Below are 16136 nucleotides of genomic sequence, written 5' to 3' on the forward strand. Positions count from 1 at the left end.
CTGAGTCTTATGAATCTTTTTGAAAATTAGGCACAAATCAGAGGGTTTTTTCCACTCTAGCTGTGTTTATGTTTATAGGACAGAGCAGTTGATGAGGACAGCAGAGCTCTGACGCCCCTGCCACCCATTTTCTGCACAACATTATAATTTCAACTCCATTTAACAACAGGTTCAAGTCTGGGGTAACTGACTCAGCTGCTTGGCAGACTCATTGGGGCAGTCAAGCCTGCAGACAGTTTTATTTTCACTGAGATTTGCAGCACACAGATTTGTAGACCAAATCCTTATAAGTGGTCACCAGGGAATATTGTTGGGATCTCCAACCCCAGCTGTGCCAGTGCTGCTGCAACAATTGCAGCTCTGGCATCTAGGGCCATTACAAGGCTGCAGTTACCTGGATCCTTTGTACCCCTGTTTCCTACAAGAGGCAGGACAAGAGCTGTGCTATTGCCAAGGCTTCAGAAATCTGGTTGGAAGAACCAGAGACCAGAAGAGCAGACGAAAATTCATCATAGAAGCAGAACACATTAGAGTTAAAAGACAAATAAGGTTCTGCAGAAAAGGTAGTGATAAACCATCCTCTCTTTCTGCGAGCTTGGCTTTTATTGTCTTACAAAGAGTATTTTGAAAGTGTGTGCTACTTTCCTGTCTTTCATTCTAAGTGCCTAAATTTGAGGATGTATCCTTATCTCTATATGACAAGCAATAGTGAATGGAAAACTATTTTGTTCTGTCATTTACTTCTTATTTGGTCCCAACACATCCTATCTTTTGGCACTATGTATTTTCTTAGTGTTATCTATGCTGTGTGTGAGAGAGTGGTGTCTGAATTGTGTTTGCAAAGGCCCTTGATAAAAAGCTTTAACAAGTAAAATTATCAGAGAGGCAGGAGTGGGCTGGTCCTGGTAGATCCGAGCACTGGCGGGCAGCAAATCATCTGTCTGCAGAGACATTAAGTGCTGAATAGGTCAGAATTGCAAGGTTTTTAGTATTTACCTAGGAGGGAAACTACTGCTCATTTCAAGGAGCTAATGTTCCTTGCAGATTTAGCTTGAACACCAGAGGGAACATAAAAGCAACAGCTGTGGAGTGGTTTCAAGGATAGTGTTTTCCTCCTCAAGCACAGTACAGTTCTATCCAATTCTCCTCATTAATCACTTTCTTTCATTTTTGTTTTTCAGCCAAAGCTTTTGGCCAAGGAGCTGCTTGACTTGGTGGCATCTCATTTCAACCTGAAGGAGAAGGAGTACTTTGGAATTGCATTCACAGATGAAACGTAAGTGTGAGAAATCAATGACTTAAGAGGAAACTCTTGGTTACAGAAAATCTTGGTGTAGAAATACTGTGTACACCAACATCCTAGACCAAGGTGTAGAGAAGCATGGACCAAATTACCACAAAATTTGAGGTGTTGTCTCAGGACAGACCATATCTACCCCCAGATTAAATTACAATAAAATTTGCACCAGAGAAACACTAAAGGTCTGCCAAAGGCTATGATTAGTCCCAGACTGTGACCTCTCAGTGCTACTGCACACCCTGTTACATTTTTCCAGCTGTTTTCTCTCAGGAGTTACACCATCCTTGGCATAAGGACTGTGTCTTGTATGGACACCCACCTTGGTTTGCAATAGGTTTTTTCTTTGTATGTTAATCAGGAAGAGGCTTCCCACACCTATATAATTTTAAAAAACCAAGATTTTCAAGCCAACACTGTGTCCCCAGAACAGCTGAGTCAGGGGTATTGCTGTCACGAGCCAGTTCCGCTCTCCTGCTGAAGTGGCAGGGAAATGTAAATTATCTGCTGGAATAATGAGTCAGGATCGGGTAATCAGAGGCTGCTGGATAATTGCACAAACATATCCGCATTCATCTCGGCAGCAATCACCCCTCTAAAGTCAATTCCTTTGGCAAGCACCTGCTTTGGACAGCCTGAGGCCATCTCAGGACACAGCTCCAAGGATGGAGGAATGCTCAGCAACAGGCATGTGCAGAAGCAGGACCCGAATCAGATGAGATCCCAGAATCCATCCCAGCTCACTGACATGAGTAGCGGAGTCCTGCAGATCTCCAACCCAACACAAATTAATGAGACTAATCCTCCAAGGAGAAACAGTAGGAGGCACTTGCCTTTTACAAATCAAGAGGAGGAAATTGCTCCTACCACTGTGTTTATTCTTGGAGAGAGCAAGTTACTCAGTGGGTGCTGCCTGAGAGGCACAGGAAAGCCATGCAGGGAAGCCACAGTACACTAGGAGACAAAAATGTTCCCTTAACAGTCCCAAGAGCACAGGTGAGAAACAAAGCACATCTCAAACTGTAACCAGAGAGCAGCAGAGCAAGTCCCAGCTCTCAGTTCAGCTGGGTGGACACAGGGCTCCCCTGAGAGAGCAAGGGAAGAAAAGTATTTCCTCTTCAGTTGTAAAATGCTTTGAAGAGAGTTGGCACAACCAGTAATTGTTTTATTTGACTGAACACTGCCAAAGAATATACTTGGGGCCTTGGGCAGAGTCTTGGAAATAGATGTCCCAAGCCAGATTCCAAAAATAAACTGGACTGTCATACCACAGCTCTTAACCTGCAACATGAAATGGAAGTTTGAAAAATTGCCTTTCTTAAAAAAATACTGAAACCCGTCTCTTAATGTCTGTTTGCAGGACACATAACCCAAACCTTTACCTGATACAGATCAGGAATGTAAAAAGAAACAGTTTAATTCTGTGACACAGACCCTCAGGACTTCTTCACTCTCCACTGAGTTTCCATGTGCTTTACTTGAAGGGGACTCATAACTAGCTGAAACAGAATAAACCTGGTTCATAAATGTAGTCTAAGGTTGGCTAAATGGCGAGTTTAGAAAGAAGAAAAGCCACTAAAGTATTAAATCAATTCTTCTATTTAAGAGTAAAAGCTCTATGAGAGTAATTTATTTAGAAATTATTTAGACTGGGGATTTCCATTCATTACTTGTGCTCTATCATGACAACCTTAGAAGAAAATCAATAGGAACAACCTTTGCGTTGGCAACTTAATAGTTTCTTGTGATAATATGGGGTCATTACTGCATTCAGCGTGACTAAAATTAGATTGTCAGACTATTAGGGAGGGGAGAATAACGCCTCCTATTTTAGTGACACAGGAACGTTTTATAGTGTGAGCTGCAGGAGAGCACAGGTCAAAAGGGTGTCCCTGTACAGCATCAGGAGCCAAGCTTCACAGGGAGCCAGAAGAGCAATATCCTGCTTGATTAAAAGTGAAAAGGGATGAAGGAACAGCTTAGGTTTTAGTTCAGCTGGTTATGAATCTCCACTAACCACCCTTTCCCTTCAGATCAGCTCCTCCAGCATTCACTGAGAGCAAGTGGCCAGGATTAACCTTTTGTTCACTGCAGATTTCCCATCTGGGCCATGGGCAGAGTTTCCACATCCCTCACTTGTCCTTAGATCTGAGTCACCTGCTCCATTGAGAGCTACCAATTTTTGCATCCCACAGCTCCCCACAGTGCAGGGTAGCACCCTTCCCTGGAATACCCTCTCATCCCTAGGAACTGTGAGGAAGCTTATTTTCACCCTCCAGCCATGTGGCAGAGCCAGGTGTCCCACATCCTGGTTGAACAGCTGGTCCAACAGAGGGTGCAGCTCTCAGAATAATGTCCTGCTCTGGCAGGACATTATCTGCTCTTTTATCACCAAGTCCACAGTGTTGCAAAATTTGTATAGTTAAACTCTTATGGCCCCATGAGCTTCTCAGATTCTTCAAAAGTAATTGAGAAAATCTGTGACCTTAAAGCGTTTTTTTGTTTCTGTTGCAGTTGATGGAAATATAAATAGTTTATATGAGTTACATTATGTGAATTGGTGTTTCTCAATGTCCATTAAATTCAGAATTGATCTGACACTGAAAGGGTGTGAGTTGGTTTATTGGTCCAAACACCTTTATAGCACAAATCAATGTGGATCCACTTTTCAGAAAACTGGACACTAAGCAGTAAAACTGTATAAACAGAACCACCTGGAGGCAAAGTACTCATTGATGTGCCACTCTTTACTTATAAAAGAAAACTGAGCTACAGCACACAATCAACAAAATGGACCCTGGGCACCAAAATCCATACTCAGTCTGTATCCTAAATGGACCCAGGTTTTTTCCCTTAAAGTGATGATGTGGTTGTTATTGACTCACTAGTTTAACTACCAACATGAGTACAACCAACAGAGTAAAATTATCTGGCTTCTAGTATTCAACCTCCCTATAGGTCCCCCAAAACTGTTTGCAGCATTATTTCTGAATACACTGATAGAAATATCTGAATGAATAAATCGATGGTGATAATGAAACAAAAGCTACTTTGTGTCTCTAAATTGAACTGTGAAGGAAATCCAGCTAGATGTGGGCATGTATGAATGGGATCCCAGTGCAAGCTGCCTAAATTGGTCCATGAAAACTGTCAGGTTTACTACATGCCTAGGGTTATATGCCCATACTTTTCCCTGTCTTACATGGGATTGTGCTCCATGAATAGTTCTGCTGTCAACAGGAAGACAGATTCCAGAGCAAGCATTCTGTGGTGCAATGGCATGGGAGTTTGGCTCCCTGATAGTCCACATTCACAGGCAGATACCAGGGACTGCTCACTGCTGCTGTTCTCTACGTGCCACACATGCACTCTTGAAAACAAGGAGTTAGGTGACAATCTCCAGTGCAGAAGCTCCCAGCGATGAAAGATTGTAAGTAGTAATTGAGTACAGTGAGCAGGTAGCTCCTGGCAGGGATTTAAGTGACCTTCCTCCTCTGAAGGAGCTTTGGATTTAAGCTCCATGCAGATGAGACTAATGAAACTCTTCAACCTAAAAACTCAGTGGTAATTAAATGTGTTATCCAGTGTGGAAGATCAGACAATCCAGTACTCAGAACTGTGTACGTGAACAACATAAATGTGGAACTGGTATACATATGTATATATATGATTATACCAACCAGTTTCTCCTGTTAAAATGCAACGAGAATGAAAAGAGCAAGTCTTTTCAAAATAAGAAATACCTTGAAGTGATTTTTTGTTCTGAGCACCATGGCTTCTCAACCCTTCCTTGTGCACGTTCGGCAAACCCAGACATTGCTGTTGAATAAACACAGAGGTAGACAGTAAGTCCATTGTCAACAGCTCGCCCTCAGTGGGATCTGGTGTGTAACACCATCAGCTGCTGGTGGCTGCTGTGTTGGTGATACAAATTCAACTGGACAGGTTCAGCATAGGATGTCAGGTTTAGTATGGCTTTTCCTTGCTCTGACAGCATTTTGTACCATGGCCTACATGGTAAATGCTCAGGTTGTACTTAGGTTAGGAATGGGTGAGCATGGCTAGTTTCAATCCCACATGTAACTGTAGCCTTCACAGCTAATTTCAGCCTTCCTGAGGCCTGTTAAAAGCAACATAACAGCACTTCATGACCAAAAGGTAAAATTACAGATTTCAAGAAGGGGGTGCAGCAAGAGAGAAAAATACCTCTAATTTTTTGGGTACCCAGACTGAGAATCTTTCCATGAGGATTATTTTTGACAGCCTGGAGTATCTGCCTTCTAAAATCCAAACCTTGTTATAGTACACATCTATGCTGAACAACAGGGAATGGTGCATGGATCTCACACTAGTATGTCAGCAGCAGAAATGATGGAAGGAAACACCCTGCATCTTGCTGCATGCCCATCTAGTTCCTACATCCAGATGAGTTAATATAGAAATCCTCACCCTCGTCCCAGGTTGAGCAGACTTGTCCTCAGCCCCTGTACTGCAATGGAGACATATAAGATGACCAGTTTGGCTTGAAAATCTGCATTATATCACTCCTTTCCAGTAGACACACTGACAGCAAGTGTGTGCCCCTAACAAAAAGTATAGGCTGCCCTTTACCTAAAGTGAAAAAAATAGAGAAAAAAAATATTTTAAAATTTTATCTAGAGAAAAAGCTGCCTGAAAGTTACAGGGAAGGGAAAACATGGGTGTCTTGGAGGGAAAACATGGGTGTCTAGAGCAGAGGATAAAATAAGCTTTTTTCTTTTTGTACTCCAGAAGATGTCCAGGATGAGTCTGAAAAGTCCCTGACTCCACATGTATCACTTGTACCTAGTTGAGACTTGGTAGTTTTACAAAACAAATGTGAAGGCTGCTTAAACTGAATGTCTGACTTCTACATGGCAAAAATTTAGGAGAGCTTCTTTCTCAACATATTGATCTCAATATATTTCTCGTATTTCTCAACATATTGAGCCCACAAGAGTGATGGGTGGAGCTCAGCAGTAATTTAGAGTCCCTTGGTTTGAAGCAGCATGCTGCGCTCAGGTGAGCACACACAATGTCCCAGCAGGGTTCCAGAGCTACCTGGGCAGGAAGGTCCCTGAGCTGCCCATCCTCTTCTGCACTTCCATAAGCCTGGTTAGCACTACAGAAATTCCCATTGAACCCAGGTGATTCAAAGCCTCCTGAAAGTGCTACTTTCCCCTTTATTTATTTTTCTGGGAAAGATGGAGACTGGGGGCTGTAAATCCACTTAATGTCATTGCTTAATTTCTAAAAGGGCTTCTCAGTTGCCCAAAGCTCATGCACATGGAAACCCTTGTGAAAGCTGAGTGTCTTTGCTGTACACAGGGTACATTGCTAAGGCTTGTGGCAATCCTAGAAGGTAATTTAATACTTTTTTTGAAAAGCAGGATGTTTTTTTTCCTTTTTTTTAGATTTTCAATGGAATGAAGAATTATTCTTGAGGATTACCATGAGCTGGTGAATAGACACTGGAATAAAACTCAGGATATCTGAGTTCCATTTCCTGCTTTATTTGCTGCAAGATTCTCCCCCAAATAATTTCAACTCTCTCTCCCCTTGCTTGTCTAGACAGCAGAGCACTGAAGGCAAGGGCTGCCTCTCCCTCTGGGTGAAATCTGGTCTGACTGAACAACAGCCAAAAGCTCACAGGATGCAATCCTAGCATCACTGAAGGCAATGGCAAAAATCTGGCCAGCTTCAGTGGGGCCTGAATGTCACCCTCAGTATTTCCACTGTGCCTAATTTAACAGGGCCTTTACCTCAGCTGGGGAGCAAGATGCCCCTGTAATACAAATAATGGTATTTATAAAGTACCTCTTGCACACACACAGCACTCCACAATGTGGGGAACATGACAAAGAACAGAGCTCCTACCCAGCAAAGCTTCCAGCAGCAAGGCAGGAATGGATAAATTATAGGAGAAAATAACGACAGGTACCATCTAGGCAAAAGAAAAGCAGCATGTGGTAATTGTAGCTGGAACGCTTCATGGAGCAGCTGTTTTTCAAGAGCTCTCTGAAGGAGGAAAAAGGAGGGCTGGGCAAACCTAGAGAGGCTATTGCAGGCATGTGGGTGGTAAATAAACTGTCTGAGACTGTAGAGTCGGGTTTAGCCCTGAGTGAAATACTGCAGGCATCGTGGAAACTCTTAACCATAAGGATTTCTAATGAAAATCTTGACAGACTTTTAATGATACAACTGCTCCAGGGGCCTGTAATAAAAAGGTGAAGCTTATAACATTTTGGGCTGTCCTGATTGCTCAGTGCTGCCAGCTTTCACCCTGACAGATTGAACTTTAGCAGTTCGATTCCCAGACTGAAACACTGCCAGGATGGTATCGCCTCTGCTCCTCAAACATTTATTGTGTGTTTTTCAAATATCATATAATAGTCCAGGGCAAATAGCACACATTTTGGTTCACGTTTTGTAACACCTCAGACCTCATTGCTGTGAGGAGTGAGAAGGCTCAAAACTGTCTCTTCTCTTGCCAGGGGACACTTGAACTGGCTTCAGCTGGACCGCCGGGTGCTGGAACATGACTTCCCCAAAAAGTCAGGACCAGTTGTTTTGTACTTTTGTGTCAGGTAAGTGCCTGATGGCAAGTCCTTCCCATGGGATACAGCTACAGACAGCCTGTTTCCTGGAGGCCAGGAAGTGATGCTATCAGTTTCTCAGAAACACCTGTGGACAAACACTTCCATAGAGGTTTCTTTTGAGCTCTTTGGCTTTGCAAACTCTTCTCACTTAAGTGTAAACAAGTAGTAGCCACACTGACACCCATAGCTGTCCACAAGGAAATGTTGTATGAGGGCAAGATCAGATGTTATGTATTTACACTTCTACTTGTGGGCTTTGAGCTGGAAAGTCCAAGCTGAGTAGGGTGGCAGAACAAAGCCATCTTTCTGCCAGGATAACCCACTTGAGCCAGAAACGTGCAGGGAAAACACTCACTTCCTCACTGGTGAGCCATCAGTTTCCTCTGGATTGTGCCCACAGTGTCAGAGACTAAATTAATCCCTGTACAGCTCTGTCATATTTACCTTCCAAACTCAGTGCTACAGTGAATCAATCACAAATAGCAAATGATGGCATTTTATGGCAGCCAGTTGGTTTCTACATGGCTGGACAAAACTATAAAAGTTTTAATGACGATTATGGCAGTTTGGGAGCTTCAAACTTCATCTGGGATTTTTACAAGGAACTGTTAGTGTTTCAAAGCTGCTGGAAGCTGGCAGTGCTTTTATGCACACAGTGCCTTTGCCTCCAAGGGAGATATTTTCTGAGAAGACAAATTTGCTCCTGCAGCTTTGAAACACCCAGAGAGAGGCCGGGGGCTGGGATGGCATATGTACAAAATTAGGTTGAGGGTTTTGACTTACTTTTAATGGATAGCTCATGTCTAGAACAAGCCAGTGCAGCATAACTGTGTCGTTTTCTGTTAGGCTTTCCACTCCAGTGTTATATTACATCTGACATCACTCTCATTCATTCCATAGTACCCACAAAAAATGAAGACCTACTTTTGAGTTTCTTCCCCTGAGTGAACCTTTTTTTTCCTCCACATAGTGATTGTCATTCATTTAACTTCCATTACAAGACAGGCTTTTCAGAAGAAGAGACTTTTTGTTCTGTTATAGCCCCATATTTAGTGGTGGATAGATCTTAGGACAAATCAAGACTGCAAAAAGCCCCGTGAGTCCAGAATTAGCCTGATATCTCCCAAGAGGACAATTTAGTCAATATTTTGGGTGCTTCAATCCATAAAGGTAGATCTAGAGCTGAGCACCTTCAGCATGTGAGATTGAGATCCACCTGTGCTTAGAACTACACAAAACTGTTGATGTGCATTAAGAACATGGCCAGTCAGTTACCAGATTTCTTTTCCAGGGGCCAAACTGGGGAATCTGTGCTCAGACAGGGATCCATCCCATGGAAAGCAGGGAAAGCCCTGAGTGAGCAAGAGCTAAGTGCTGGTCTTAGGATTAGAACTGTAAAATGTGAAAGCCAGTGCTACTGAGCCATTCTCATATTCATTTCAAAGACCACTCAACAAGCATAAATATTGCCATCTGTATTGTTTTATGAAAGTTGGCAGCATGGTGGAGACCAGTCATTCTAGCAGGATCCCAGCCAAGCGGCATCTTAGGATACAGATCCATATTACAGTGATTGAGTGACCCCTCCTGTTCTGGAATCTCAGTCCATGGGGAAAAACCCAGCATTCAGTTTTTCATGTGTGAAAGCCAGACTGACTCTGAGCTTATACTCTTACTGATTTGATGGCAGTAATGAGTTACAATTTAGATTGGACTGGGAACCAGATGCCTCAAGAGTTAGGAATGGGCATTAACTTACTATGCCTTTTCAACTGCTTATTTCCCTTGTAGATGTCAGATGCTGGCAGAAGTTGAAAAAGTTTCCCAGCACACAAGGAGTTCCCATGTCCATCCCTAAATCTGATCTGAGCAGAAGGCAATTGAAGACACCTACTCCAGTCAGATGGCTGAAGTTGGAAAGCCCCCACATATCTGTTATCCAGTGGTTTCAATTCTGACCTGGGAACTACAGCAAGGGCTAAAGGAAAGGTTCTAAAGAGACCCACCAATAGAGTGGGGTTTATTTTTGCAATCTGGGGGTGTGCAGCAGCTTGCAGAGCCATTCATAAACATACCATAAACAGAATGCTCCCTCTCCTCTGCTGCCATCAGGCAGAATGCAGAGATAATTAGTGCTGTACTATACCTAATCACAAATGTGTTCATTTGTAAGGAACTTCATGCCCATAACACCTACTATGTCACAGGTAAAGGCTTGCCAGTGGTTGCAGATGCCTTTTTGCATTTCCCAAGCATTGCAGCTGATAAAGCTTAGGCTGATGCTGGGAGTCCTGAATGGGGAGATACAAGTAATACAAGTAACTGGATGTGCCAGATGCTCATGAATTCTGTTTATTGCATCGGGATTTAGTAATTGTGTGGGTTTTTCCCTCTAGTAGAAGTAAATGTACAGTTCAATCACACTGCATAACCAGTGAAGAGATGAAGCCTCAGGCAAGAAAAGTAAAAGGTAGTTTGTGAAGAGGAGAAGCTACAATGAAAATATTTTCACCTTTAATGTGACCATCAAATGGTTTTTACCCTCAACATTCCTGCAGCAATGTTGAAGGGCAGCATGCCCACCAAAGATGCTACAGATTTTAGCCTTCTCTAAAAGTGCATTTAAAGGGAAGCCTGCTTTCTTAAGAAAAGGCTTCTTGAAAGCACTGTGGCAAAAATAGGAAGTTTCACAAGCTTTGCAGCTTGTGAAATTCTCCTCCCTTTTTTTAAATCTCTGCAGCACTGTTGAAGCTTTGTCTTTTGACAAAGGGATTTGATATTGTTGAACACTGATCTCCAGTGTCTTTCCTCTCTTCCGTTATCAAAGACCAAAAATTTCACAGCACTGTGTCAAGGAGGGGGATTTTAGAGGGATGTTTTTAGCATTGGTTTGTAAGAATTTGCTTCTTCCATTGTTCATTTACACAGTTACTGAAGCCTCCCTGTCTTCAGGTTGTCATCTAGTTCTTCAATGAAAGCTTTCCACTGAGAACAACATAGGAATCTTGGAAGCAATCAGAACTCTTGGGCAGCTGTGAACTGCCCCATGGCTATTGTGCAATATTATTTTATAAGACTCTTCTAATATCTGCTTACATTTCTAAAGACACACATTAAAGCAAGAGGGGGTGTCGTGTCTTGCAGGGGAGGAGAGGTGTTGGGCAACAGAATGGGAGTGATACTAGTTCTCACCTTAGAATTAGCCTCCCTGGATGGCTTCCTACAGCTCTGGTTGCTTGGTTGTTGGTCAGGCTACTTCCTTGCCTTAGAGGGTTTACAAGTCAGATGAGAGTCACCACTGAAGCCTGGAGAAGCAAAGGATGGGGATGAAGCAATGAGGGTTTGCCTGATTAGTTGATTTTACAGAGGCGTTTTGAGGCCAGAGGAGAACAGAGAAAATGTACCTCACACCATGAGCCTTGTGGTAAAGTGCAGGAACCTAAGTACAGTCTGGAGACCTGGGAAGCAAAGGAGGTAGAGTTTGCAGGGGTTCAGATGCAGGTACATCCTTTTGGCTGGGAAAGAAGCATTTTGCTTAGACTCATACAGACAGAAAGAAGGCAGAGTTACTCCTTTTGTGTAAAGCTTTGATGTGAGAGAGAGCCAGAGCACAGACACGCTGTTTGTTCATGGAAAGCAAAGTTGGCCAGGCTCTGCAGTGAGTTCTCATCCTCAAACAATGGCCATGTGAGATTAGCAATCCTTAGCAAAGGAACCACCAGCATGGGTCTGATCTCTTTATCTTCTGTATGTTTGTCAAGCTGTTAATTTATATGAACAAGCTTAGCAAATAAAATTCACTCCACTGGTGGATCTTTTCCCAGGAATGAATATATTTGTTCTCAGGGCAACTCCACCAGCTAAACAGTGACAACTCACTGCAGAAGTCGTCACACTAAATCAGAATATGCCTCATATGGAAAGGCTTTTCTTTCAGAAAGGCATGGAACAAAACGTGAAATAAATCTTCAGTACTCAAATACACTGTGGGGCAGAGTTTGTATCTATGGGCTGGCAGTATTCCCACAAAGGAATGCCTGTGTTCAGCAACATCTGGCATGTGTTCATATGTACTGACTAGGCTGAAGTCAGCATGGGAGCTGTGGGGGCTCAGGACTCTCAATATTGAGGCCAGACATTTTGCCAGGTTACCACAGTTACTACAGAACAAAGTGGCCCTAAATAAGAGACTGGCACTGAAATAGAGAGTGCAAAGCTCCTGGGTATCTGTGCTCCCCTTAGCCTGAAGGAACATAGCTCTGTGTGCACTGGCAGTGGTCCAGGTCTGAGGCAGGTGGGGTAGGTGGGCAGTCTGAGATGAGATTCATCACACCAGAGCTGGGATCTTTCTTTACCTGGCAGACAGCTCTATGTCACAGCTAATTAGTGCAGCCTCCCTATATAACCACTGGAAAGAAACAGGCACCTTTCAGGAACATTTCATCTGACTTATTTCATCTGACTCATCCAAAGATGACTGCTTTGGAATTCAACAAGTTGCAGTTTTAAAAAGCCTGTGTCTCTTGTCTGACCTCAGACCCCTGCTCAGATGTAGGCATAGTCACTTGATGCATCCCTCTGTCCTATCAAATCTATAAATTTAAAATTATTATTTCCAGCAGGTTGGCACAGCCAGAGTTGAGGAAGTGTTTCCTATCTACGTGGTTTCACCTGGCTATCTAAATGGAATTGGACCAGATTTCAGCTGTTAATGAGGCCTTATGCTATTTTAGTCTTTCAGCCCTTTTTTGTAGACATCTTTAAACCTGTATTCCGTTAGGAAAGGATTAATGCTAACAGTGAAAGAAGACAGAGGCCATTTGAAAACAGGTGACCTGGGAAGGAAGAGAGACAGTTGTTCTTCATAAGGCTAGCTGGACCTTAGAACTTGTCACTGAAATGCATTTCTGCCTCACTCATGAGCACCACTTATGGGGTGCAGATTCAGAGCATTCTTCTCCCAACTTCCCCAGCTGACATAGCACACCATGGCTGTGTATGCCGCTCACATCCACTCAGCTTTGCTTCTCTCCAAGAAATCAGATTAGGGGTTGTGATGACAGCAGCCTGCCTTGGCAGGAAGAGCTGAATAAAATCACACTAAATTAACCTCAGCAATTTATTTCTCTTGTACATAATGGTCTGTGTTTCTCTAGCCTCAGTTTTCTGCACCGTGGAAGGTATGTGGTGGTCCAACGCTTTGCTCCAGGCAAGGAATGAGGGAATTACTAGCTCTTGTCTCTCCCCTCTGAGAAAGGAGAAGGAGTAGACAGCCCTCTTTCTGCTCCATGGTGTGAAACTGGAATTTACAGAGACTGGAGGAAATGCACAAACAGATTAACAAACACATTAAGTTTGCATCCAGGGAAGAGGTAGAGAAGTGGCAGAATTTGCTCTCACCCAAACTTCATTACACCTGTTACCACCCAGGAGAAGTTGCTGGGGCAAAATTACATATATACAAATCATTCTGCTCCTCTGCCCTTCCTTCATCCTGTACAGAGTCCTCTGCACTGCAAGGAGGGCAGTGCCAGACCTCAGTTTGCCATGGAGCTTGATCATCCCAGGAGAGCTCAGGGAACTGCCCTGAGATGTTTCAGCACCTTGGGGTGTTCCATCCACATTCTCATGGCTAGCTGTCTCTTCCCAGAGCTCCTTGCAGCTGTGCTGTCTCCCTCACCCACTGCCAGTACCAGTATGGAGGCAGAAACTCCTCCATAAGGAGAGACAAAGGGCCATCTCCTGTTCACATTATAGCTCTACATCTCTGTGGGATGCTGCAGAAACAATAGCAAAAAACAAAATATAGAGTCCACATAATCAAGCCAGTTCCACCAAGCTGCTTTCAGGGGCTCCTGTGAGCTGTTCTGTCTATAAAGTTCATACCATGCCCCAGATCTCTTTGCACAGCATGTGTTTTGCTGGTTGGTGTGCACCAGCTGTGTGTATGCTAAGCGGGAAGATCCCAAAAGCTGGCAGCCCTGCAAACCCCCTCCTCCCAGCCAGCCGCAGTGTATACATACAGCCACTCAGACCTTGTTTGTGCTGGAAGGCTCCCTGCAGACAATTTATTGCAGCCTTCCCAGGGTGGCCCCCTGCTCTGTTCACCCGGAGGAAGGTGTAATAAATTGCCTGCGGGGAGGCTGTGCTCCTCAGAGGCTCTTTAGAGATATGAGAAACTTCTGTCCAGTCAGAAGATTTACTTGTGTGAAAAGTGACCTTTGCTTGAGGAAGGGAACTAATGGGGCTCTGCTACTTAGCACACAGCTCTGAGCTAAGCCATCCATTACACACACATCTTAATAGCAGTCTGGCTCTGGAGTCCCATAACATCATTTCTGTTTTCTGCTTAACTAGGAATATATTTGTATAAGTGAGCTGTGTTGAGAGAAGGGGATAAGTTGTTTTTCCTTTCCATTCAGCTACCCGAGGGGGCAGGAAAAGCGACATTCTGAAAATTTGTTGTTTTGAGCCACATTTTGAATGTGTTGATGCTGGCAGCATTGTCTTGTCTAATTTTGGGAAGCATTTAGACTGCATGATAGGTACCATGCAGAAATGATGAATTCTGTCAGTGTAGGATTTGTAGCTAATTTGGATCAAACTGCAATAGCTATGTCAGTGCCTACACACAGATTCTCTGACTGGGTCAAAGTCATGCAGACATTGTTTCTGTTTTCATTGTAATTTGTGTGTTCATACCTTACACTAGTGGGTGTGATGGGCTGTCATCAGTGCACAACAGGAAGGTCTGCTATGAGGAGTCCCATCACCGTGGCATTGACCAAGGGCTGAGTCAGTAAATAAGTGACCCTCATGCCAGCTTTGACAGACAAATCATTCCTTCATGTGCTGCTGACAATACATGGGACAGCTGGAGGGATTTCTATTCCTAAAATGGTCAGAAATCCTCAGATAAAAGATGCTCTCTGGATGGTGAGGGGTGGTGTTATGCAAGACAGTGCACCCAGCAAGTTAACTCTGATAGCCAAGATGTGACTCTTGGCAATGACCAAAGAGCAGGAAAGGGCTGTGCTGATGCTCAGGAGATTGAGGGGCAATTCCCGTGGTGACTGAGGGAAAGGAGGAGGAAGGCAGTGTGCTGCTGTGATCCAGTCACTGCCCTCACCTCACATATGGGACAGATAAGCACATCACTCCAAGCCAACAGGAGCTGCAACAGTTTTTGTACAAAAACATATGGTTTTGTGCAAAGATGCACTTCTGCAAGCCAAGCTAAGCTCCAGGGGACATTGCAGTGGTGGAGTGATTTACAGACTATGTTGAGCTGGGTTGCTGCTTTTATAGCTTGGGCAGGCTGGGTTCCCCATGTGGGTAGGGGGCAGAGGACTTACTATACTCGGGTCAGTGCCTTTGCTTGATGCTGTAACCAAATATGAGGGAGGAATGTAGCTGCACTACCACCTTGATTTCTTCCCTTCTCTATGTTCATACTAGAGCATTTCATATTTTGCAAAGACTCCCAGGATATAGAGCCTAGAAGAGATTAAGAGAGTTGGTCTCTATATATTCCAAAGCAGATCCCTAAATATTTTGTACATGGAGAAGATGAGGCATATGAATGAGCAAATATTCCCCAAAGCACAGGGTTCTCCAGGGATTCAATGGGCCAACATTTTAGAAGCCCTGAGAAAAATTGATTGACAGTAGATAAAGATGCAGAAAACTTCATAATGTAGTGCAGCTGGTGAGAGAGAAGACAAGCCCAGGTTAAAAAATATCCACAGCTTTTTAATTTTTTAGCTGCAGTTCCCTGTATTTCTGGAATCAAATTCACCTCCAGTGTCATGGTTTCCCTGCAACAAAGTAAAAGTTGACACAGGTGTCTCGTGCTGCCTCCTGTCCCCTGCATACCAATCCCAGGTGCTGGATGTGGTGGGGCCTGAGAATGGCACAGGCAAAGGAGACATGACATGGGATCCAAAACAAAATGAATGCAGAAGAGGAGGTAAACTGAGATTTTTAGCTGATTTTCATTCCTGACTGATTACTTAACAGGCCAACTATTTAGCATGAGCATTGTCTGCTTTTAAGTGTCAGCACATAAAAGTGTGTAGCCATAACTATTAGCAAACAGGGCTGGAACATAAAAGGAGCTGTGCAGCCTGTGCTGTTCAGAATACTCATTTAGCATGAGACACTGGACATAATGACATCTGCATTTAAGTCCATTATACCGACACATACAATTTTTCTTTTCG

The 16136-nt window shown here is 43.6% G+C and overlaps 1 protein-coding gene across 10 annotated transcripts in view; it reads left to right on the plus strand.

The window, feature by feature from the left end:
* The window catches only part of FRMD4A (FERM domain containing 4A), a 356355-nt gene that overhangs the window by 258339 nt on the left and 81880 nt on the right, over positions 1-16136 (plus strand). For all 10 annotated transcript variants that reach the window (XM_077783672.2, XM_021531005.3, XM_085568672.1 and 7 more), the window contains 2 exons: positions 1182-1276; positions 7810-7902. In XM_077783672.2, coding sequence (XP_077639798.1) covers positions 1182-1276; positions 7810-7902 — 188 coding nt within the window. The remainder of the gene's footprint in view (positions 1-1181; positions 1277-7809; positions 7903-16136) is intronic.

This window comes from Lonchura striata, chromosome 1A (genome assembly GCF_050655825.1).
Source record: "Lonchura striata isolate lonStrDom1 chromosome 1A, ASM5065582v1, whole genome shotgun sequence".
Lineage (NCBI taxonomy): Eukaryota > Metazoa > Chordata > Aves > Passeriformes > Estrildidae > Lonchura > Lonchura striata.